We start from the raw sequence: 26,774 nt of genomic DNA, 5'->3' as shown, positions 1-26,774 counted from the left end.
GGTATGGTAAAATACTATACGTAGCCATAATACAATACAACTTTTACTTATATCTGTACATTCGAGGAAACTGTGCGGGTCAGATGTATCGACATTTCGTTCTGTATACACGTGTACTAGAATGACAATAAAGTAGATCTGAATCTGAATCTGAATCAAAGCAAGTGAGCCGTTTGAGAGCCGGCTCTCTTTAATGTGTTGAGCCGAAAAAGCCGGTTCTCTAAAAAGAGACGGAAAAAATTATACTGAGATAGAGGCTACCGCGGCGAACTCGTTTGACTTGATTAATTTGCCGTTTCTTGATAGTCAGTGTATACCGGATGGTACCCATGATTGGCAAATTTGCGTTTTTCCGTACAGATTTTCTTGTACGTTGTACACGTCTTAAAATGCATAATAAATGAACTTTGTACGGCAAAAAAACGTACTGGTTGACAGGTATGCAACATCCATAACCACAGGTTTAATCAGTTTGTCTTGTCAATCCAAACCTTAAAAATTGTTTTCATACTCAACTCTTTCTTCCTTTAAATACAGTTTTTAGATAGGGATCACGGTGAAGTAATGGGGTCGCCCGGGGCACCACTGAGGATGCAACTCTGGACAGCTTTGTCCACTGATGTTGTTGGCCCAGTTCTTTGTCCTCCACTAGGACACTTGGATTAGAATACATATTTCACAGTCGTCTAATGCAATAAAGTCTGGGAACAACTATTTATAGCGAGTGACATGCACACATGATGAACGATAACCATTCTTTAAGAGAGAAAACTCGATTTTTACACTCTGATGGATGTACAACGACACCCACTCAACCTGTCACGCAAATTTACTGTTGCCCTCTTGCATATGCGCGCTGGAGCTCCATTGGTCCGGAAAGTGGGAGGGTCTAAGCTAGGGTACACAGACTCGGATGTCCCAGTTCTTGTTCTCTCTTCGGATCCACATTCACGGGACTCTGTTCTTTTTTTTAATCTCGATCCCCTTTCTCGAAAATGAACCTTTTACGTTCCCTTCGACTGCTCGGATGAGCCTTATTCGGTTTCGCGATCGCCGAACAGGAGCATGCCCAGACAGGAACCAAGAGGACATCAGACATGGAGCTCCCAGCATCTCACTCCAAAACAAACAACGGCTGCTTCGACAAAACCTGCTCGTCTCTTACGGTGGATGACGTCTACGAGATCGCCAAAGTCATCGGCGCCGAGCTAGAGAGGCTCATCGACGGTTACGGCAAGGAGAGCGTGGCGGGCCTGGTGCCCAGGGTGGTCAAAGTGCTGGAACTTCTGGAGAGCTTCGCGGCCAGGAATCACGCACACAAACATAGGGAAGAAGAACTTCTGCGCGCTTTCGAGAGCTTAAGACTGCAACAGAAGAAAAGGACGGGTAGGCAGGATATCGAAGACGTCAACGAAAACCGCGAAAGTGGGGTGAGAACGTTGATATTTATCTCCCAGAACATAATGTATCACTTTCGGTAGCACAAACAACACGTAATGACCGTTTATTACATACACGTGAACAAAATATCTTACGACATTTGACTGGCTGTTTCATAAATTATCTCCGATGGAGTAGAACACAAGCTAGCCCACTTATACATCTTTTACAAATAAACAATTCAACAATAAATGTAGCTTACCGAATGTATTTAATTGCTGTTAAAATTGTCGATAAAAACTCATATTGTTGGGATATGATATAATGAAATGGTGAATGTGTTTCTCATCTCATCTCATTAGCCGTACCGCTTATCCTCATTAGGGTCGCGGGGGGGGGGCTGGAGCCCATCCCAGCCATCTCCGGGCAGTGGGCAGGGGACACCCTGAACTGGTTGCCAGCCAATCGCAGGGCACACAGGGACAGACAACTCATTTGCTCATTCACACCTAGGGACAATTTGGACCGGCCAATTCACCTGAAATGCATGTTTTTGGAACGTGGGAGTAAACCGGAGTGCCCGGAGGAAACCCACGCAAGCACGGGGAGAACATACAAACTCCGCACAGGAAGTCTGGAGCTGGATTTGAACCCACGACAGGTTCCCATGACATGAACTGTGCCGCACAAGCGCTAACCACTGCGCCGCCGTGCTGCCTGTGAATGTGTTTAATTGCTGTTAAAAATGTCGACAAAAATTGTTCAAACGTCATATTGTTAGCAAAAACGAAATTGTCAATATGCTTAATTGCTGGTAAAAGTGTCGAGAAAAATGGTTCAAACCTCACATTGTTTATTTGCTGTTAAAAGTGTCAATAAATTTGTTCAAACAAATTTTTTTTTAGCTTACCCTTCAAATTACCCCACGTATTAATAATTGCAATTTCCCTTATTAAGCTCTAGTAAACATTACAAACAAAACGCGGCACCTATTTACTCACTAACAAGCAGGGTTGGGTAGGGTTACTTTAACTGGATTACTTTCAATTACTTTTGGATTACTCCAATACCAAATATGCTAATAAAAGACAAAAGAAACTAAATATGAATAAAATTATGACTCACAACACGTGGTAAGCTTTCTCTCCTGGCTTTGATCTCTTTGATCTCGCAAAACTAACATAAAATGCGACAGAAACTAAATGAAAATAAATCCAAACAGCTTGCCAACATCATTTTTGCCGTTTCATGTATTCCGTTACTCCCCAAGCCTGCACAAAATTGAGTAATTTTATTCATATTTAGTTTATTTTGTCCTCTATTATCATATTTGGTATTGGAGTAATCCAAAAGTAATTGAAAGTAATCACGTTAAAGTAACCCTACCCAACCCTGCTGGCAAGACAGTGTAGAATGAGAATAAAAGTAATTTGTGTCAAAAAAACTGTTTATTTAATAACCAAATAAACACCACAAACGATTCTTACAGCATCTCTCTTAGTTCTTACCAAGGAAATACTTCAAAAATGTTACTGCTGAGATACTCCAAGAATACTGCTGCGGAAATACTACAAAATCATACAGCAATACTACAGAAATCCTACTATAGAAATAGTAAAATAAATACTTTTTTATAAATACTCCTTAAATTCTACAAAAATACTGATCCAGAAATACTACATGAATACTACAGACATACTAGAAAAATCATACTATAGAAATACAACGAAAGACTTTTGCAGAAATGCTACAAGAATACTTCAAAATACTAGTACAGAAATCCGAGAATACTATAGAAATACTATAAAAATGTTACTGCTAAGATACTTCAAGAATACTGCTGCAGAAATACTCGAAAATAATACAGCAATACCTAATAAACAATATAAACGATTCTTGCAGCATCTCTTAGTTCTTACTACGGAAATACTATGAAAATGTTACTGCTGAGATACTACAAGAATACTGCTGCAGAAATACTCGAAAATAATACAGCAATACTACAGAAATCCTACTATGGAAATAGTAAAAGAAATACTTCGTTTAAATATTCCTTAAATTCTACAAAAATACTGATCCAGAAATACTACATGAATACTACAGACATACTAGAAAAATCATACTATAGAAATACATTAAAGTACTTTTGCAGAAATGTTACAAGAATACTTCAAAATACTACTGCAGAAATCCGAGAATACTATAGAAATACAACAAAAATGTTACTGCTGGGATACTTCAAGAATACTGCTGCAGAAATACTCGAAAATAATACAGCAATGCTACAGAAATCCTACTATGGAAATAGTAAAAGAAATACTTCTGTATAAATATTCCTTAAATTCTACAAAAATACTGATCCAGAAATACTACATGAATACTACAGACATACTAGAAAAATCATACTATAGAAATACATTAAAATACTTTTGCAGAAATGTTACAAGAATACTTCAAAATACTACTGCAGAAATCCTAGAATACTATAGTAAATAGTAAAAGAAATACTTCTGTATAAATATTCCTTAAATACTACAAAAATACTGATCCAGAAATACTACAGACATACTACAAAAATCATACTATAGAAATACAACAAAATACTTTTGCAAAAATGCTACAAGAATACTTCAAAATACTACTGCAGAAATCCAAGAATACTATAGAAATACTACAAAAACCCTACTATGGAAATAATACAAGAAATACTACTGTAGAAATACTACTTGAATACGACAAAAATACAAATCCAGAAATACTACAAGAATACCACAGAAATCCCCCAAATATCCTACTACAGATTATTTTTTTGTTTTTATTCCACAAACACAATGCGTTTCGTAATTTTTAGAATTTTAGGGATACATAAACAATATTGTAGAGAAACATGTGTCTCTTTTGAAACTCATTTTAAAACGTAGTATATATTCCATAAACACATTATATTTCATAATAATTTTTTTAGAATATTAGGGTTTTGTATAACATTGTTAAGAAGCAGGCTTTTATTTTTAAGTGAAGCTAAACATTTCTACAGTTTGAGAACTGTATATAGTTTGAGAATTAAGCTACAGAAAACAAGTGCGACACAAATGGCAGTTTGACCACTGTCATATTGTCTTTTCTCTTGTCATAACACGACAAATCACCCCTGCTTTTAGTATTTACTTTCACTGTACATTAGGGGTCTCCAACGTTTTTTCAAGCCGAGAGCTACTTTTTATTACTAATTAGCGCACAGGACACCCAGTTTGAGATGCGTTCCTAAAATGACAACTTATCATGTTATTACTATGTTGTTACTTTTTTATTACCAAGTTATTGGAATAAGGTTTAAATAGACTCAGTCGACAACTAAAATCACAATGACCCAGAACACGTTTGCAGGCACCTCAGCTGTCCTTAGGAGCCCTCCGACTGTGTTCCAGTCCAGAGCCTTTGCTCTGAAAATGCTGGTCCACTAGTGATCCCAAGAGCCACGGAGAGATCCGCAGGTTCGAGAGCGTTCTCCATTCGGGCCCTGATGCTGTGGAATGCTCTGCACCCTGAGATTCGATCTGCAACCGCAGTGGAACTGTTTAAATCTAGGCTTAAAACACACTTCTATATTATAGTTTATGAATGACCTATATTTCATGTCGATGATATCCGTTTATTATCCTCTGTTGCAGCCTGGTCATCCTGAAAGGGGGGATTAACCTCATGTGCGGTCCGTTCATTTTCCTCATGTTGAGGTTTTTGAGTTTTTCCTTGTCCTCATGTAGGTTTTAGATCTGGGGATAGTGTAATAACAGTCTGTAATTTGCAATAATCTGTGCAGCCATCTGAGACTCCTTGTGATTAAGGCCGTCTCAAATAGACATGAATTGACTTGACTGTGGGCACCACGTTGGAGACCCTTGCTGTAGTTGTAGAAAACATTGATTCCCGAAAACAATTTCACACAAAAGTGCAGTAACGTCTCAAGTTTAACTGCACCTTGAAATCTCCCAGATGAACGTGTTGGTACACGTCAAATAGGCCGTATAACAGTTAAAATTTCTACTGTGTTGCAGGAGCAGCAGCAACAGAAGGAGCAGCAATGGAGGGGCAAGTGTGAGGAACTGCAAGTGCAAATCCAGCAGCTTCAGGAGGACAACGTGCAGCTGCAAAGCAGACTCAAAGGCAACCATGCGCAGGAAGGTACTTCAAAATGAAACTAAACTTGCAAGCGTTTTTAGTTTTTTTTTAAATGGTGAAAGGAACTTTGAGGTATTATTCAATCCCACATTTGATTGGTAATAGTTTCAAACGTTTTGCCAACCAGTATTGCACATCTGTTTAGGACTAATTTATTTTATTGGTAGCACATATTTTTCACAACAAACTACAAAATTAAAAGTTCCAATGCTGAAATCATTATACAGTGAAGATAGATAAATAGATAGATACATTTTCTATTTATCTCCACCAGTTTTTTCCCTTTGCTTTCTCACTCACAAATACAGCCACTCCTTCTCTAGCATGTCCACCCGTAACTCAAGCTGTAATTCACCCTTTCCTTTCATCTTCATTTCACTCAAGGCTAACACATCAACCTTCCTTTTAGTCATCATCCTTCTGATCTCCTCTTTCTTCCACTTAGTCGCTTTACTTCCACATCCTCTCATATTTAGTGACCCGAGAACTAGGGTTTGCGAGACCTTTCGGTCTCCCACCCTCCTTTCTTTGCCTTGCTGTCTCTTAGGGAGTAGAGATAGAGAGGAGAGGATTCCCAGTCCCCTCGCTCCCTCCACTTTAGTGGCCTCTTACAACACGCAGCCGACCACGGTGGGAGAATTCTCTTACCTCTAACGAGGAGAGGGCCACTCACCACAGGCCAATCTATCTATCTACCCTGGTCATATCCCTCGAGAGGGGTGACCGACAGCTAGACAAACACATATAAAAACAAATAAAATAAAAAAAGGGAAAAAGGAGCAAAAAACACACACGAAGATTTTTGGACAACGGCCAACCCAAACACCCAAACAAGTTATGAAATGAAATGAAATGAAATGAAAATGATCTGCATTTATATAGCGCTTTTCAAGTCAATGACTTCCCAAAGCGCTTTACATTGTGCTTCACATTTCCCAATAGCGGCCGTGATCTGTGCAGCCATGTAAGGCGCTAACCTGCTTATTGGGGGTATTGGGGGTTCAGTGTCTTACCCAAGGACACTTCGGCATGTAACACAGACAAGCCGGGATTCGAACTGGGATCCCTTAATCCTAAAACGATCGCTCTACCTCCTGAGCTACTGCCGCCCCAACAAAGTTAAGCACCTCGGCACCCAAGTTTGTCATGTCAAGGTGGAGTTTGAAAGAAAAGAAAAAAAAATGAAATGAAATGAAAAGAATAAAAAATCAGGTCCGTTCACAATACAACCTCTTCACAGATGCCCACCATGTCATTGGGCTGGCATATAAGTTCCTGTTGACCCTTTCCTGTACTGAGGTTGCATGTGAGCAGCGCTTCTCTGCTTTAAAATGTTTGAAAACTAGGCTTTTTTTTGAGGCCTTCATGGTGATGTACACTGATAATGAAAGTCTCATGTCTCCTGTGCAGTCGTTTGAGACATTTTTTGTGATTAAGGGCTATACCAGCTCAGTAGCCTAGATGGTAAGGCGCCCGCTTTGAGACTGGGAGGTTCGGGTTCGCGCCCCGGCCGAGTCATTCCTAAGACTTAAAAAGTGGTCGGCGGCGCCCTCTCTTGGCTGCGGCTGCATCGGGTCAGATGCAATCGACATTTCGTTCTGTGTACATTGTTACACAGAATGACAATACAAGGAAATTATTATTATTATTATTATTATTATTATTATAAATAAATGTGACTTGACTTCCTGTTGACCCTTTCCTGTACTCAGGTTGCATGTGAGCGGAGCTTCTTTCCTTTAAAATGTGTGAAAACTAAACTTTTTTGGAGGCCTTCATGGTGATGTACACTGATAATGAAAGTCTCATGACTCCTGTGCAGTCCTATGAGACATTTTTGTGATTAAGGGCTGTATAAATAAATGTGACTTGACTTTAGATAATGACATTGTCATCAATAAAGTTGCAGAGACCGGTGTTTGCTTAGGAGGAATTTGATGTTTTAAGTAGCCTACTTCAAATATGTGTAGGGATTATAGGAATTTAGTGTAAAGCCTAAAAATCTGTTAGGAATGCAAATGCCATTTTGATTTCAAATGACTAATACTGTACATAGGTAAATATATTTTCATCTATATCAAAATCTTTATTTAATTTTCCTTTTATTCAAAACAGTCAAGTGTTTTCTGTTAACTTATCAACATATACCTGAATTTAAGAGCTGCTGTCCCATTCATTCAAATTCCTCCTCCATAGCCAAGTGGGTTGTCTTAGGGTAGAAAACCCCTAGGCGGAAAAAGGGGCTCCGACCCAGAACGTCTTTATCACTCTCCCTTCCCACCAATAACCACATTAAACATATTAATTCAGTAATTTGAATAAGTAATAAATAACAAAATTATAAATAAATAATCGACCTCCGTGTTCTCAAACAAGCTGCTTTATTACCAAGAAAATAAGAATTCATAATCATAAAAATCAGTGTCAATTCATATATATATTTTTTAATTAGTAGGTAGGTGGTTTATAGATAATCCAACAAAACGTCAACTGGTGGTCAACTGATGAGGAGAAAATACATAATTATCAGTAAAATCTTAAAGCGGTGCGAGGAATCAAATGGACTAAACCATTTCAAGGCAGTGGACTGTTTCCGACGTTTTCCTTTTTTTATTGTCTATTTAGCATTTTCATTATATTTAAGCTTATCCTGTTCTATATCAAAATAGAGTTTTAGAAAAGCTGTTCCATGACTAGTAGTACACAAATAGGCTTTATATAGATTACTATAGCAGCCATATTGTATTGCATGCTTATAGTGTGCTATAATAGCCTTTTTGTAATGCCTGTTTTTTGGATGTAATTGTTCACTGATTGCTGTAACCAGGGCACCATTGTGACTCAGACCCCAGTTTTACTGGATTTCCCCGTGTAAACCACCTCACGTTTTAGTCATGTGAAAGTGAAAAACGAGTCATGTTAGTTGTGTTGAAATTTGTTCACTGTAAAAGTTTTGGAAATATTGTACAGTAACATATTTTTTGTTTCCTTTTGCATTATCGAAATTTTCTTACGCCATTTCTTAAGCTTTTACGGCAAATTTATTCCGGCCTCAAATATCGGTTATCGGCCAACTCTTAATACTAATAATCGGTATCAGTATCGGCCTTGAAAAATTACGTCACGAAACGGAACGGAAAGCAGGAACTCATTTGCGTAAACGTCCTTACACTTTAATTGAGAAAGAAAAGTTGTCCAAAACACAAACAGACCAGACCGAAAAACAAAACAGGTCAAACACAGGCAAAAACTACAAACTAGGCATTTCCAGAATGAATCAGAACTTGCAGGAATCTCTCAGAAAGTCCAACAAGCACAACAAGTATAAACAGGTATCAACAAGTATGAACAAGTTTTCAACAACAATCTGGCAAAGCGCAGTTCAAAAGGCCGCGTTTAAGTACCCACAGAAGTGATCAGTAAATGCGAGTCAGCTGGTGTCAAGGGGCGGTGCCAGCTGGGCGTCATGGCAACCGTGCAGAACCTGACAAATTCATATTGGCCGACCCTTAATAAATATGCAGCGACACATTTCAATGTTACAGTACAATAATACTTAACGTTTACTTTTGACTCATGTCATGTACTTTATCCAAAAAATAGTTGTGAAGTTCAAGTTTTATAATCGTGGCTATTTTCTATTGTACTTATAATAACAAAGAAGTTGAACTAAATCCTAGCTCATTAAAGATGAAAATCTGGCTGCATTGTGCAATGTGCATCCATCAACTCTTGATAACTTGACCTGCAGAGACTGAAATATACAAATGTACTGTGTGTATTTAGATGTATTTGTATTTAAGTAAAATAATTATTTCCATGTGGCTGAGCGGTTACCGCGTCACAGTTCTGAGTTCATGGGTTTAAGTCTAGCTACTGGGACTCCTGTGCGGAGTTTGCATGTTTTCCCTGTGCTTGCTTGGGTTTTCTCCAGGCACTCCGGTTTCCTCCCACATCCCAAAAACATGAATGTCAGGTAATTGGCCAGTCCAAATTGTCCCTAAGTGTGAATGAGCATGTTAGTAGTCTGTTCCTGTGTACCCTGCGACTGGCTGGCAACCAGTTCAGGGTGTCCCCTGCCCACTGCCTGAAGATAACTGGGATGGGCTCCAGCACCCCCGCGACCCTACTGATGATATGCAATGCAGATAATGGATGGACGGATGGAATTCTCTCCATGAGCCCTTCGCCTTTAGTTAGCTGAGAAACTAGAGGGTGTAGCAACTCATATTTTGTATAGAATTTGCACCAGGATTCTCTCTGCTAATGTTTTCCAGATTGTTGACATCACTAGCCAGAAATTTCGTTCAGAAAGGGCGGAGTGCCCTGGATGACTATTTGTTATTTTGGCAGCAATACTTGGAACAGGAGGTCAAAATGTTTATTTTATGTTATCACTGCAAGTTCTCGGTTCCCACGCCTCACAGTGGAGTGATGCAACTGAGTATGGTGTCAAGACTTCTTCGGTGTTAAACATTTCAATGATAAAATATAATGTAAGTGAAATAAGTGTGTGCTTGTGTGCTGAACCAACAGATAGAAAATGTCTACATTGAAACAACAACATACTCTCTGTTATCTTTGATTTCATTTTTTCAAAATTATGCCTTGTGGAACTGAAAACAAAACGTTTTTATTGGTTAGTTATTTGTCTATCCGTGGAAGCTAAAGCTCTTGCTTGTGATAGGAATGAGTCGAGAGGTGTTGTGAAAGGATAGTGGGCAGTTTGGACGCGTTCTAAGGGATGGGCAGGGCACCTGTATGATGCGGCAGGGGTAAACCAGCAAAAGCTGTCGGGCCCTGCTGTTTAATAGAATAGTGTGTTGCGTGCTGACCCGAGTGACATGGCTGCTTTCTTGTGTCCCGTTTCATCTGGAGGAACGAAAGCATGACCGACTTGGGTGGCAAGGAGCTTAATTGTTTGGGTGTTTGGGCATTTGGGTTGGCCATGGTCTACAAAATTTGGTGTGTTTTTTGCTACTTTTTCCCTTTTTTATTTTCTTTTTTTGTATGTGTTTGTCTTGCTGTCGGTCACCCCTCTCGAGGGATATGACCAGGATAGATAGATCGATAGATAGATGTTCGTCTATCCTGAAATCAAGCCTACATATTTACTTTAGCAGATACAGGACTTATATTTACTTTATAAGTTCATACGGAAATGCCACAAAGGCTAGCTACTAAATCGCGACGCTGTTTGAACAGTATTTTCATGAAAAGAATGCTACTTTTACTTTATTACATTTAAAAACATTCCACTCTCTACAGTTATTTTGTATCTATTATTCCCTGTACAATCTATTTGTTTTGGTTCTTCGGATTTGTACCGCAGGCGTTGTCACATGACTGTTTCACCATTCCAGTTCATCCACAATCGTGACATTTGACTCTGTTTCACCAATCAAATCGAGCCTGGCAGTCACATGACTGGACAGCAAAGTCTTCACACATAATCAAACTGACTGATTTATATGAAACCTTGCATAGATGGTATGTCAGTTATGGCAACACATTCACTGTATTCAAGTCAGTTTGTTTCAAGAAAATTGCAACGGCAAATCGAGTGCCCACATAATAATCCCTTTTCCATTAACTTACACAGATTTGTGAATGCTTGATTAGCTTAGTTTTAGTTAAATATTTGATTTTAAAGAGTTATTTATCATGTACTATGTACTTGTGTCAGGACCAGAACAGACACAGGACCCAATTGCGTCACGTTTCTCACAAGTTTTATTAAAGGAAAGAGAAAGGGCTGCGCCCACGATCCGGCGTTCACGAGGGGTGGAAAGCAAGTCGCTCTCGTACTCGGATTGTGATGTGAACAGGGAAGTGGATCTTCCGTAGCGAGCGATGGCGGTGACTAGGACTGAAAAACAGGTCAATAGCCGGGACAGGAGATCAAAAACGTCAGAAACGGGTCATAAGCAGGGGCGCGAGAACAAAAACGTGGTCGGGGTCAGGAACGGGTCGTAACCGGAGACAGACGAGAGCAAAAATGGGACAGGTGGGAGTCAGGGTTGAAAAAGGCTTGCCCAGTATACACTGAGGTTCGCAGACAGACTGACAACACGGGATTGACAAGATTGAGTTTAAATAGGGACAGGTAGCCAATCAGAGTCCGAGGCAGTTGCGCCAAAGGAGCGTGCACAGGTGCTTCACATCAGTAATCATGACAACTTGTGATTTATTTTTCAGATCGCGTCCAGCGGCAGGAGCGAGAAGTGATGCTGAAGTTGAAGCAGGTGGTGGACAAGCAGCGAGATGAGCTACGGGCTAAAGTACAAGAGATCACCACCATCTCCAAGGAGGTGGAAGCAGTAAGTAGCAGTGGTGTGCAGTAAGGTTCGTGTCAGTTGAGGCACGGTCCGATTTACAAATAATTGAATCTACATCTTATTCATCCTTTGATTGGGAGAGCAAGAAAACTATAACTAGCATAGAGTACAACTTTGTATTGTCTTACCACAACTCATAAATGAAGTCTATGAGCTGTCTCTTTTGAATAAAAGCATTAATACAGGGATGTCCGGCCCGGGGTCCAGTTAAGGTCTGTGCTAAAATTTTTACGCCAACTTAAAATTAATAAAATGCGTCCCGCCAGTAATGTTGGCCGCAGTAAAAAATACATTTGTACAAAAAAGAAAAATCACAATTTCACCAAATGATGGCAGTAGCCCTTTGGCCACATTGCTACTGGCTTTCTGTGAGAATTTTAGCCCACCCCATTTCCGACATGGCGACTGTAAATAAAAAAAGGAAAGTCGACTTCGAGGGCCACCGCTTCCAGCACCAGTGGAAATTGTTATATTTTTCCAATGAAATTCAAAACAATTGCGTCTGCCTAATTTGCCAAGAATAATATCAAGAAGCACTCCAAGACGAAACACGCTGACTGCAAAAGGCTAACTGGAAATGAACGCTGTGAAAAGGTGAAGCAACTGGAAGCTGTTTGAACGGCAAAGCTGAGATTTTTCACGAGACCCTGCGAGTCAAACGGAAATGCCACAAAGGCGAGCTACTAAATCGCGACGCTGAACGCCAAGCAATGCAAACCTTTCCCGAAGGGTGAATTTTTTAAAGACAGGCTGAATAGTCAGCCCTCACTCATTTTCAGTTGACCAAATTTGGCCTGCTTCCTAAAAAGTTTGGACACCTCTGCATTAATGGATAGGTAATCCTACACGATGAATAAAACGCCATGTAACGAGCAAAATATCACTGCATGGCTTGACTTGCAGTTAGCATGCTAATACTTCCACTAATACGATTGTATGGAGCAGAGGTGTGTGCCGGATCAGAATCCTTGGTCTCACTATCGCCCTCAGTCATGAGGCAAGAGAATTGAATTCCTCACTCTGTCAGGAATCACACGACTACATCTACTTTTCAGCTCTGCTGGTTTCCTGACTACTTGAGTCAGCTAGGACCTGAAAATACATGGAAACGGCCACGGTCTTATAAAGATTTGTACTCAAGACCACAAATACACGCACACACATGCACATACACAATTTTCTTTTAAAATAAAATATAATTTAAAATAAAGGAGCAATGAGCCTACGAGAAATGTTCTTGAATTAGATACACTAAACTCCTTGGATGGAGAGAGAAAAAAAACATAGTAACTGTGTTTATAAAGTTCATAACTTCATGTGAAAATTATGCGATCTTGAACAAGAGTATCAAAAAATTGTCAAGGTAAATGAGAAAAAAATAGCAACACAGAATAAATACAACAATTTTTTGTATTTTTAATTTTATATTGAGGTGAAGCACAAGCTCACTTGCCTCACCTGACTGCGGGTCACTGGAAAATCCCCACTGAAAAAAAACTATGGTCTTTATCTTCTTCTAGGCACAATTCATGACGTTTTACACTAGATTGCTTATCCTCTTTGCTTTTGTGTGACACTTTTTTATCGGAGGTCGTAATTCCAGACATTTGAAAACGCTGCCAGAGTTTACCTTTAGCCTCAGGTATTTCTCAACCAAGATCTTGTTTATTTGTCGGTTGAATAGAAGCGAACTGTGGCAACTCTTTTACATTCCCGACCTGAAATACATTATTATCTAATATAATCCATTTTTATAGTATTCCAACATCAAAATCTTGAGAGATGCTAGATGTTGCCCTCATAAAAATCTACAAAATATGCTAGTAGTTCTCAAATGAGCGACAAAATTGCTTCTAAAACCACAAATACATAAACATGAAGCCAATGATGGTAAAAAACGACTTGATTTTTCTTTTTTACTCTGCAGTTATGTAAAACTGCGGTTTTAGCCATTTTGAGAAAATAACATACAAAGAACAATTAGAATGCAGTGTTGGGCTTTTACTGCAGTTTGTTTTTACATGCGCTGGAGTTTACGTAGATGCTTGCTTGTATGTATATGCCTACAAATTAGTTTGTATTTTGAATCATAATCAATATCACAGTAAAAAAGGGCGGCTACAGATGAATATGTTAATATTTGATCAATTTATTCATTATTTTTGATAAACGCATTAACAAAAGCCTTTTTGGGGGGTTCAAACACTGTATTCTAAATCTGATTTCCTTTAAAGTAACAATGTTGAAAAGATACAATTCAGTAACTGGCAATTCCAAGAACAATAAGGAAAAATTAAAAGTAAAGGAATTAAATTATCAAAGTACCTCCAAAATATGCTTTGTGAATCATAAACCTGGCATTTCACAATTTTTGTTTTTTTAAATAATTTATAACAATAATAATAATAACAACAATCATCTACAGATTTCACGAAAAAGAGTATGTTGACCAATCCTGAGGTAACATTCCTCAGCTTTATTTTAATTCATTAATTCTTTAATTGAAGACAATAAAAATGGGTAAACATTTACATTGAAAAAGGTATGTAATTAGTTAATTCATTATTTGTCAAAAAATTGTTATTTAATTGATTCATTGTTGCACACCTAACAATAAAATATGTTTTTAGAGTAGACATATGCACTTCAACAATCCATCCATCCATACCTTATCTGCACCGCTTATCCTCAGTAGGGTCCCGGGGGTGCTGGAGCCCATCCCAGCTCTCTTCGGGTATTGGGCACGGGACACCCAGTCGCAGGGCACACAGAGACAGACAACTCTCTCGCTCATTCACACCTAGGGACAATCCAGATTGGCCAATTAACCTGACATGTATGTTTTTGGAATGTGGGAGGAAAACAGAGTGCCCGGAGGAAACCCACGCAAGCACGGGGAGAACATGCAAACTCCACACAGGAAGGTTTGATCTCATGACCAAACGCATAAAACTAAGAAACAAAATTATTTACTATATTAAATATATATTACCCGTCCAATTTGATCTTTGCTACAGCATAATGTAATTTTAAAGGTGCTAAGAAGCACAAAAAAGAATACAAAATAACCACTATGCACTGCGCCACCGTGCTGACCCACTTCAATTATGTTTTGGAAAATGATGGTCGCTGAAAATAATCTTTTTTATTCAATTATGGAAATTTTGTTGGAAGATTTAACTGACAAGACCATTTTCTTTCTGGTGAGGGATTAAATAAACGTTGTACAAGATATTTTTGACATTATCATCAAAGAAGTTGTCTATCCAATAAAAACATAATTTCCTTTTCCAGAAACAGTCTATGAAATTGTTATATTCAATTCGATTTTTGCATAATTAAAAATGCTTCTCACTATTTTCTTGCTCTCTTTTAAAAAAAGAGTCATTTTTCTCGGGTGACACACCAGCAAATGTATGGCCTAGCAATGGTGACAAAAGCTTCAAAATTCTGAAGTTAAAGCAACCCAAATGAATCTTATGTTAAATTATATTCCATTGAATTTCTTTTAATCATTATGTGACTTTAGAAATGAAGCTCACTTTATGACAGGACCCATAACAAAGCCAATAGATCAGAGAGTGTCATTACAGTTCCTGTTTAAGTGTTAGTTGACACGTCTGAACAGGTTTTTCCTCTCCTTTGTGTGCATGTGGTGTGCTATTTATACCACGGGATTTCGGCTGCTGTCATAACTGGGTGTGACCCCGTTATGGTGACCTTAATGACAGGATTTCTGAGCTCAAATAGTTGTGCAGTCATTTCAATTGCAGTTTTATCTATCTATCTACCTTGGTCATATCCCTCAAGAGGGGTGACCACCAGCAAGACAAACACACACAAAAACAAAGAAAATAAAAAGGGAAAAAGTAGCAAAAAACACACACATTATTTTTTTGGACCACGGCCAACCCAAAAGCCCAAACACCCAAACAACTTAAGCACCTCGGCACCCAAGTTGGTCATGCTTTCGTCCCTCCAGATGAAACGGGGCACAAGAAAGCGGCCATGTCACTCGGGTCACTGTGACACAACACACTGTTCTGTTCAACAGCAGGGCCCGACAGCTTTCACTGGTTTACCTCTGCCGCATCATACGGGTGCACTGCCCATCCCTTAGAACGCATCCAAACATCCCACTATCCTTTTACAACACCTCTCCACTCATTCCTATCGCCAACAAGAGCTCTAGCTTCCACTAGATTTAGACCTCTTCCTTGCAGTGCACTCATAACACCATCCATCCACATCAATCACGACCTTCCTTTTGGTCTCCTTCCATTTACTTCTGAAAATTCGCTCCTCATCCATTCTCTCCATGTTTCCAAACCATCGAGTACTCTCTTATCCACACGGTTGCTCAGTTCCGCTACTACTCCAGTTCTGTCTTTCACAATTTCATTTCTCCAATCTTGTCACTCCTGACATACTCCTCAAACACTTCATCTCAAAAACATTTAATTTCCTTCTCAAATCTGCGTTCAGGCTCCAAGTCTCTGCACCACACAACACTGTAGGCAAAATCACACTCTCATACAATCCCCTCCTAACATCCATACTCATACTCTTGTTGCTCATCACTCTCCACAGAGCACCCAAAACCTTTCTTCCTGGATTCACTCTGTGCAATACCTCGCACTCCGTTCCACCAACTGCAGCCACATCACAACCCAAGTACCTAAAGCTTTCAACTTCTTCCAGCACCTGTACATGCATCCTTATTTCTAATGCCATGCCCACTCAATCACGTGAACACTTCATTACCTTACTCTTCCCAACATTCACACATAACTTACGTCTATCACACACTCTTCCAAACTCCATGACCAACCTTCTCAATGTTTACTCAGAATCAGCCACAAGTGCTGCGTCATCTGCAAACAACAACGACAACAAATTGCAGTTTTACAACCGTTATACCCAGACATACATCGTGTAGTGTTATGAATGGTGTAGCAATTAACGGATGTACTGTTGGTGCTCCTGTGCAGCTCCAGGAGCAGTTGGAGCGTTTCATGAAAATGAATGCGGAGTTGCGGCACAAGCAGAACGTGCTGCAGGCCCAACTCAAGAGCACCGTGGAGAGAAAGGCCGACATGGAGGCCGACCTTAAAGAGAAAGTCAAAGTCATTGAAAAGCTGCAAGCGCAGATGGATCGAACCAACAGTAACCAACATGTATGATGCTTGAATTCTCATTTATTGCCTGTTAATTAACCCCATTTATAATTTGTGTCAGGATAAATTTAATGAATTTTTGTCATATTTTCAGTCCAGTATAAGTCAAACAAACCATATGAGAGAACCCTTAACGGACTATGAGGATCCTGACCAGCCTGTCTTCAACAAGAAGGATGTTCGGGACATCATATTTGAGCGGAATGAGCTCAAAACAAACCTGTTCCTGGTGCAAGAAGAGCTTAACTACTACCAAAGGTAGTTTTTTCTCCTTTCTAATTGGTGGATTCCCTCTCTTTGCCACAATCTTCTTGTCACAAGATGCCCATGATGAAAAAAACACATATCTTAGGTGTTATTCGACATGTTAAATCAATACTTGCCATTTTTGAGGTTCTTTGAAGATGGACTTGACACCCGCCAGAGTAATTATGCCCACTGTTATTATATAGGCTAAAAATCAGTTTTTCCTTGCCTTCATGTAGGTTTTAGATCAGGGGATGGTGTCATTGTAGTCAGTACAGCCCTTAAAAAAATAAAGGGTTATACAAGAAAACATGACTTGACTTTACATTGAAAGGGGTATGCGAGTAACTGTCCTGCAAAAATACCCTCAGAAAGTGCAGGATGAGGATAAGACAGAAAATTCAAACGGACAAGGAGGCAAATAAACAAAAGGCTTCAAGCAAAGGCCGGGTTTGATGCATTGTTGAAAATATTTAAAATACTCGTATTGTCCAATGCAGTGTTTCTCAACTGGTCTGACTTGAGGACCCACCATCCCTACCCTGATTACAAACTGCGACCAAAATCAAGGAACATTTTCCACTTCTCAAATGTATTGAATGAAAGGCAGGTTAAACAAATAGTAGATAATATTGAAAAAAGAGATCAGAAAAAGGGTTGGAGCCGGGAAACAGACTGGAACCAGAACAGGAGAGAGTCAGGGTTTGAAAAGCTTGCCTAGCGTAAGCTGAGGTTCGCAGACGGACTGACAACCGGTGACAGGAAGACGGGGGTATAAAAAGTGACAGGGAGCCAATCAGCGTCCGAGGCAGTTGGCCGCAAAGGAGTCAGTAATCATGACATTAACTGGCATTAAAATGTGTTAAATCCAACTTTTGAAAGTCTTAAAAATGTGAACACATTAACATTTTAATTTGTTAGAACTAAAAAGATTTAGTAACAATTATGAATTGTCTTTTTTAATAATTCACCGATTTACTTTAGTGGCAAGACGACGTGACCACCATAACAGAACTATCAAAACGGCGATGTGGTTTCAGTCGTGCTTTTCAGAGCAGACGCATGTCTTAGGTCTACAGGGACGCTTACTTTGAACCATGGGAAAGTGTACTTTTAATGAGAAGTGGCTGTTCGACGAGTGCTTTTCACCATGGCTAAAAGCTGTGCCAGGAAATGTGTACGAGGCACAATTATTGTGTGCAAGAAATCTTTGTTTTTTTCTTTTTGTTTGTTTGATTTTAGTTTTTTTATCGACTTGGATTTAAATTTGATTTCAAAAGGCATTGAATAAAGTTAAAAAGTCTTAAATTTAACTTGCCTCAAGCTGTAGAAAACGTGGAGGGTCTTTTTTCTGGTTCTTTCCACCTGCGGTTGCGATCCATTATCTCCGGTTGACCATTGCTGCAAGCGGGGACATGTTAAAATGTGGGTGGGGAGGCTACTTGGTGGATTTTCAGATATCACACGGGGGTCCCCATTCACCAGGATAAACAGATTAAGGTATTTGGGTTTCGAAATGCTAAACATATGTAAAAAAAACTACCGGCCTTTTGCTGTGGTGTGAAATGGGATTGTCAACTCGCATTTGCCGGGCATTGTCACCATCTACTGTTAGGGAGTGTAATTGACTGTCAGTTATTTTGTTTTCTAAGCAATTTTTCACCAAGGCAAAAGCCTGCGACTGACTGAGAACAGCCCCACGACCCACTTTTAGGTCCTGATACACCTTTGAGAAACACTGGTCTAGTGAAACTAATTCAATATACTAAAAATATAACAAATGAATCACTATTTTCTTATGGTTCGGTCAGTCATTTTTAATTTTAACAAGCAAGAAAGCTCAATCTATTTTGTATAAAAAACATTACATGAAAATTAAATGAAAGAAGCTGTTATTATTCAGGCACTTTTAGTCGCTTTTAGTTTTAGCAAAAGTGAGCTACATTTACGTCAAAGGAAAAAATAATAACGGCAATTTTCCAGCATTTACTCAACTAAATTTTTTCAAACTTAACTGGATAGAAAGTGCGAAAATCCATTATCACATTTTTCAAGGAAAAGTAACAAACAATAAATAATGGTGTGTAAAACAATAGTGAATAGAGATCATCTCAGGGGTCGTAGAAAACCTTCTCTCGGGCCTTGACTTTGACATTCCTGATCTAAGATTTTAATCATTCGGATCGCCCGCTATCTCGTATCCTAGCCGCAGATCAGAACCTGAAAATGATTTATTTCCAGTTGTTTTCACTTATTAGAAGATAATTGTAGCATCTTATTTGTCAATTTATGTCAAAACATCTTCTTTTTGTTCGGTATTGTGTCGTTTTTCCAGGGAGATTCTGAATGAGGAACGGTGTCCCGGCTTCCTTTTAGAAGCCGTGCGAGCGGCCATCACTAAAAAACGAAAAGTCATCAAAGCAAAGATGCTTGGAATTCTTCCCGCTGATAGTGGCAGGTGAAGCTTTTTTTCATCCATTTATGTCATGACAAAATGTGTAGAACTGTAACGACTTTAATACACAATGTTGTGTTCACTTCAGTGAGGATGAGGAAGACAAAGGTCCCGTGACGGAAGTGGACGGTACTGGAAAACCGCAAGAGTCGCGCATACGAAACCTGTGAGTATATTGAATTTCTTGAACCTTGCTAAGGCAGAATTTTTGGACAAACTTAAAAACTGTAAATCTAAAAACAAGTTATACAAGCCATACAATATCGAGGAACAAAATTAGGGATTCAGTGTCTTGCCCAACCACACTTTGACATATAATACGGAGGAGAAATCGAACTTGCGACTTCTTGATCCCAAAATGAGCGCTCTACCTCCTGAGCCAATTTCAGTATAGCATTGACACCCTGAACTGCGAATGTTCTATACAACTGCTACTATGAATATGTGCATATTTACCTAGTAGCATTCATCTATTGTTTTAATTTGTTTTTATCCTTTTCATATGTTTACCTTTTTATTTGCACCGACAAGAGAAACCCTCCAGTTTTTATTTAAAATGGGTAAAGTAGGTAACGGCCTGTCTATATGCAACCCCGAACCCCAAGATGAGTTTACTGAAGCGTGTCTAAGAAATGCATGTACTTACATGCGCAACATAAGGAAGTGCCCGAAGAGGCTGCAATTATGACAGAAACCAGGCGATGGCAGCAGTGAGTAAAAATGTTCCAAAATCTGTACAGCTCCTTTAATAACGTCTGTTTATTGGAAATACTCACATGCTAACATATAATCAATGCTACTTATCAGTGCTAGCCACGTTGGCATGCAACATACTAATCAACATGTGGCATAACAGAAGTGACATCGCATTTAATTTCAAAGTGTACGCTTAAGTAAAGCGCTAACAGTAGGTCAATGTAGAATCATATTGAAAAATAAACTCAAATGGTAATACCAACTCCTTAATGGTTTATCCCAAGACTGCACCTTAAAAGGACAGTGGGTATTATTTCACCACTAGAGGTCACTGTATACTGTTGTGCAAACAGAAATACGCTAACAGCACAAGGAAGAATACAACCTATTGAATTTCAAAGTGACCAAACCACACCATATGCAAGTTTCTTGACCTACGTGTATTTAAAAATAATTTAATGTTTATATGATAGTTTATGTATTTCTGCTTACTATTTAAATCATTATTGTTTATTTTTTTTAATGAATGAAGGTTTTTTTTTTTTACTTCTAGGAGTCATGTTTTTTGTATAGCTCCTAATCACAAGGCGTCTCAAAGGGCTGTACTATTGCAGGACTATTGCAAACTACAATCTATTATTACACCATCCCCTGATCTAAAACCTGCATGAGGGAAAGGAAAAACTCAAAAACCTCAGCATGAGGAAAATGAATAGGAGGAGCTGCTCAGTAATACACACTGTCCTTTTAAGGGTTGAATAAAGAGAGGAAAGCCATGGGATTGCAACCTGACAACATTCAAAATCCTTGAAGTCTTTCTATTTTTTACTTACTAGATGTATTATACTTGGACTTAGGCAAGGAAATCTATTTATTGTATAGTGCAACTGTCCCTTTAATTTGAAAAATATTTCATGACCTATTGCATGCTGACAGCATCTGCAGCATGGAATAAGAATGTGTGTGCAGAGGTGTATTTTTGTATCTTCACGTTCATTTTTATAATAATTTTCATTTTTTAAATCTTGCTTTTTATTTGTGTAGTCCTTTTGACTTGATGTCCTTATGTAAATCTTTATATACATTTTGATTATTTTGAGTCAATAAGTTATTATACAAGTTATTGTATTTATTTGTCCATATGGCATTTATTTTTACCTAAAAGAGAATTTAAAGTTTGCAGGTGCAATATACGTTAGGTTTTTACATTAGTATTTAGCATATTTGTGCAATGATTGATCATCCAAAAGATATCTCTTGACCACGATTGCAAAACATCGGATGCAATGGGAAATAACCCAGGTTGCATCAGTGAAGGCGCCAAATTATAACCACCAGACCGCCAATTAGATGATATCTAAAAAAGGAACTTTATCTCATTATCACATTGTTTTTACTCACGGTACCAGAGACAAATGTTAAAGGATGAGAGAAACCGAAAGTCGTCTTGAAATGTATAAATTAACTCAAAAAAGCTAGACAAGGGAACCAACACTTTGGTGTATTTGATGATGAATCGGACTTTCATGGGCATGAAACGAATACATTGTAAATTTTATGCTGGTATTGTGTTCATAGTTAACGTTCTTGTCAATAAATAATTGTAATCAACGTTTGTTAATTTCAATGCTTAGTTTGAGCTGAGAGACCATGAAACACAATTTTATACAGATTTTTAATCCGAAATTACGAGTGCGCATTACACAGCTGTACATTTGAAATGTTAATTTTATATTTATTTCCGAACAAACAAGAAACTCTGGAGAAGGGTGGTCTTTAGTGCATCTGTCTTCCCTCCCATTATTACTCAGCGGACTTAGCCAACCGCGCGCTATATTTAGGTCTAATCCCCACCCACTGAGCTGACCTAAGGCCTGCCTGTCTCCTTGCAGCTTCGGCTTCCTGACGTGGTCGGGGAGTAGCCGGAGTCCTACCCACATGAGCAACTCGGCCTCAAGCTGGGAAATCATCGCAGATTCTGAGGCCAGCGGGGAGTCACAACACTAAAGAGGGATGACAGGTCTGTTGCTACTTCTTATTTTTTAAAAGGAGCCACTCCTATTCTTTGATCCTATTTCTTGTTTTAATAGATGACTTCTTCGAGACCAGGTAGAAACATATGTTGGCCTGGAGAGGGATGAGCGCCACCAGAGTGTACTTGCCCAAGACACACAACAGGAAATGGTGCCCCTACAACCCGTGTGGTTAAAGGACCCAACCAAACAACCAACATGCCTGCTTTTTCAAGCTTTCCAGCTTTTTTACAAAATACTATGCAACAAAGAGACACTTCTCAATCTCTTTTTAATTTTAATCCCACATCTCTTTACGAAAATGATTTACGTAATTATCTCTAATTCAAAATATATTTTTAGTTCTGTCAGGCTAAAGTATTAGAGTTTTAATTTAAAAGCTGAAGCTTTAAAGCTGCTTTAACTACTGCTTAAACTCTCGAGTTAAAGCATGAAAGCTACCGTAATTTCCCAAATACAGAGCGCACCCGATGAAAAGCCGCATGCACAAATGTAAGGGAGAAACTCAACTTTGTTTTCGTATAAGCCTCACTTAATTTTAAGCCACAGGCTTAAACAGCCACAAACATGAACCCGATCACGTTCATTTCTTACATTACGGGGAAATGTCTAGTACAGAAAAGTAACAAACATATTATACTGCAATCAGGACACTCGTTTGCAGACTGTCAGCAGCAGTCAATATTTTATCCATCCATTAATTATCTGCACCGCTTATCCTCAGTAGGGTCACGGGGGTGCTCGGGCCCATCCCAGTTATCTTCAGGCAGTGGGCAGGGGACACCCTGAACTGGTTGCCAGACAGTCGCAGGGATCACAGAGACAGACAACTCACTCTCTCATTCACACTTAAGAACAATTTGGACCGGCCAATTAACCTGACATGCATGTTTTTGGAATGTGGGAGGAAAACGGAGTACCTGAAGGAAACCCACGCAGGCACGGGAAGAACATGCAAACTCCACACAGGAAGGCTGCGGTAGCTGAACCACTGCACCATGGAGCTGCGCGCTAACCACCCAACCACTGTGCTGCCCTCAATATTTTATTACCCCCATATTATTACTATATAATATATAAATATTAGTAAATTGGCATTAACATATACACAGGAGTGCGACAAAAACATTCCCAAAACAAAACTCAATGTACTGTACTGACTGAAATTCACAATCACAGATGCCTGTGCAAATACTGAGCCATTGGACTGATCTTAAGCTCTCCCATCCTTTGCATACATATTAGAGTTATACAGACTCGCTGACAGGCACTGTCGCTAGGAAGATATTCGGGAAGGGCCCGGCACACATGTGAGGTCGACACCCTTGTGACCATCCACTTCAAGAAAAATAAAAAAGAATAAGATGCATCTTATTGTAAGCAGCATTGTTTAAAATGTAGAAAAAGTAATGGCTTGTATTATAGAATTTAGAGTACTTGAACTAGTGAATTCAAGCAGCTCTTACTTTTGACGGTACTAAAATATAATAAAACAAACCTATTCTCCATAGTAGCATGAAGTTCAATTACTGTATCTGAACTTTCTTTACCCGATATCATATATTTATTTATTTTAAAATCCAAAGACTAACCAATACAAGTATTTTGAATACAACATTTTATCAAGTGTGTAAACGCAATGTCTAGAACTTGAAAAGTGTAATAACAATCTGACTTATGAACTTTTACTTTGTTTATTGTCTTTGTTTGTTTTGCAGCTACTGTATTTTGTGCCTTAAACTGCTGCTTTCGTCGCCATTTGAGCCAAGATTGACTTGGGATTTGTACAGAAAATAATGCACTGTCATTAGAAGGACATAAAAGCAAATTTATGGGTTAATTTTTATAACCGGTTGAAAATGTTATATATCTGTTATTTTAGATATACATTCAAAATCACCATGAGCCCAAACTCCAATTGCCATTATAACAAATGCAGTATACTAGAGAACTTCCACTGTGAAAGGTGGTATTTCTGCAATGTTTTGTGATGCTAGGCCTTTTTGGAAAATCCGGGAACATATTCAAATGTTTCAAAACTGTCTTCCCGTAATGAGTGAGAAATGCTTTTGAAAAAGCCTTTTTGTTTGCACAGGGCATTCTATGTTTTTAATGCTTGTCATATGTATGGGGATACATATTTAAAATATCAAAAAGAAAACCTGTTGTGTATCCAGTGAGTACTACATGGAGCAAAGACTTCTTTCAATGAGATCCCCACCCTCCAATTTCGTTTTTTTTTGTAAGCATGGATTTTTGTTCTTCTTCAAAAGAAATGGAAGGTACAATTTTTATGAGACACTGACACATTGATCAATAAAATCTATTTTAAAAATATTAAGTGTCTGTCAGAAAGCTCATTCAGGAGGTAGAGAGCTCGTCTTGGGATCAAGTGATCGCAGGTTCGATTCCCGGCTCCTCCGTGTTACATGTCGAAGTGTCCTTGGGTAAGACACTGAACCCCTAATACCCCCAATAAGCAGGTTAGCGGCTTACATGGCTGCACGGCCGCTATTGGGAAATGTGAAGCACACTGTAAAGCGCTTTGGGAAGTCTTGACTTGAAAAGCGCTACAGAAATGCAGATCATTTCATTTCATTTTATTGCAATGGACTTCAAATACATTAATGTTGGGTTTATCACCTCACCTCTTTGCATGAAACACACAATAAGAGACATGAGACATCCAAATACTTTTGGGGTCTGTTTTTCGAAGAAACCATTGTTTCCGTTTTTTTTTTAATTTCTGTTTACAAAAAATAAAAATACATTTATTTATATCTATATATACATGCAAAGCAACCATTTATTCACTCACTCATACCTAGGGACAATTTTGAGTCTCCAATTCACCTGCCATGCATGTTTTTTGGAATGTGGGAGGATAAAACCAATGCAGGGACAGGGAGAACATGCAAACTCCACAAAGGAAGGCTGGTAGCTGGATTTGAACGCATGACCTCAGAACTGGGCTGCAGCCCTGTTAACCACTCATCCGCCGAAACAAGATAATATATATACATTTTCCTGATAAAACCACAAATCTGATGTTTTACAACTAAGGTAAGTCCAATCGTCCACAGTCAAGAACAAAGGAATAATCCAATTCCTACCACAACTTTGATGTGAAGCTCTATAATGAATCAGATACTTGTTGGATTCCTGGCCTTGGTATCCCACCACTTGAAACACAAGGAAGTTAAATCGTTAAAGGAATTGAAAATTTTTTCGTGGGAGAAAAGAAACTTGGCCAAAGCTTTTCTCGATTGGGGTTTTTGTTCTTTGTGAATCACACCGTCACCAGGTGGAACCAAAATGAAAAAAAAGAATAGATTTTTTTTTCCCCCCCAAACAATGTCTTGCTAACAACAGTTATTGATAATCACAAGTCCTGTGGGTCATGAACCTGTTTTTTGGAAGTTTGCAGGCCTTTGCCTTGTTAGAAAATTGCCAGGAACACCAAAATAACTGGGGGTCAATTACAGTTTTTAACAGTAGATGGCAGTAATATCCTCAAATGTGAGTGAACATCCCCCATACCTGGAAAGTTTGTTTACATACTGTTATCCGTTTATTGCTGAACACCCCACCGCGATAATCCATCGTGAAACATGGAATAGGGGATAATGGATTGTGGCCTCATGAGTGTAGTTCAAGACGGACTGTATATAAGAGCTGCCAGGACTGTCAAAAGTACGCTTCTGCCAGTCCCTGCTAACAACAATAAGCGATCAGAGATAATGGATTGCAGCCGATCGAGTGCAATACATTTTTGGGTGGACAGAAAGCAGAAAAGCCAAGAGACCAAAGAAAATGTTGCCCTTTTTATTCCATGTTTGTGGATGTTGAGGCTGTAGAAATATGGCATAAGCTTCTGAAGTGAAGCATTTCTTTTTTTAGTCAAAATGCAGCTAATTGAGAATTGAAGGGAATAGAACTACTTGAAATCGTTATGCTTTAAGGCACAGGTGTCAAACAGGCGGCCCGCGGGCTGGATCAGGCCCGCTAAAAGATTGAAACCGGCCCGCGAGACAACACTCAGAAAAGCGCAAGAGAAAAACAAGCTGCAGGTTGAAAAATGTCAACTTGATGTCGCCAAAGCCAGGTGCCTCTCACAAAGACACTGTACTTGTATTTATTTATTTGTCTCTCGCTCGCTCTTTCTTTCTTTTCCACCCCTTTTCTCCCACTCTGTCTCTGACTCTTTCACTCTCTGTGTCTCTTTTTCTCTTCCTTTGTTGCTCTCTGTCTCTTTCTCTCCCTGTGTGTT

At 38.9% G+C, this 26,774-nt stretch overlaps 1 protein-coding gene across 1 annotated transcript; it reads left to right on the top strand.

Annotated features, from left to right (window-relative positions):
* The first annotated feature begins 888 nt into the window (after nt 1-888).
* rilp (Rab interacting lysosomal protein) lies at nt 889-24,841 on the top strand. The gene is made up of 9 exons (XM_088346303.1): nt 889-1,430; nt 5,436-5,562; nt 11,758-11,879; nt 16,889-17,074; nt 17,169-17,332; nt 19,656-19,778; nt 19,864-19,941; nt 22,364-22,491; nt 22,562-24,841. The coding sequence occupies exons 1-8, from the start codon at nt 1,098-1,100 to the stop codon at nt 22,476-22,478; spliced, it is 1,248 nt and encodes a 415-aa protein (XP_088202429.1). The 5' UTR covers nt 889-1,097; the 3' UTR covers nt 22,479-22,491; nt 22,562-24,841.
* Nucleotides 24,842-26,774: the final 1,933 nt, after the last annotated feature.

The sequence above is a fragment of the Urocampus carinirostris genome, chromosome 10 (assembly GCF_059441175.1).
Source record: "Urocampus carinirostris isolate Australia breed hairy pipefish chromosome 10, RoL_Ucar_1.0, whole genome shotgun sequence".
In the NCBI taxonomy this organism is placed as follows: Eukaryota; Metazoa; Chordata; class Actinopteri; order Syngnathiformes; family Syngnathidae; genus Urocampus; species Urocampus carinirostris.
The sequence above is the reverse complement of the archived record's forward strand: the minus strand, read 5'-3'. Positions and strand labels throughout refer to the sequence as shown.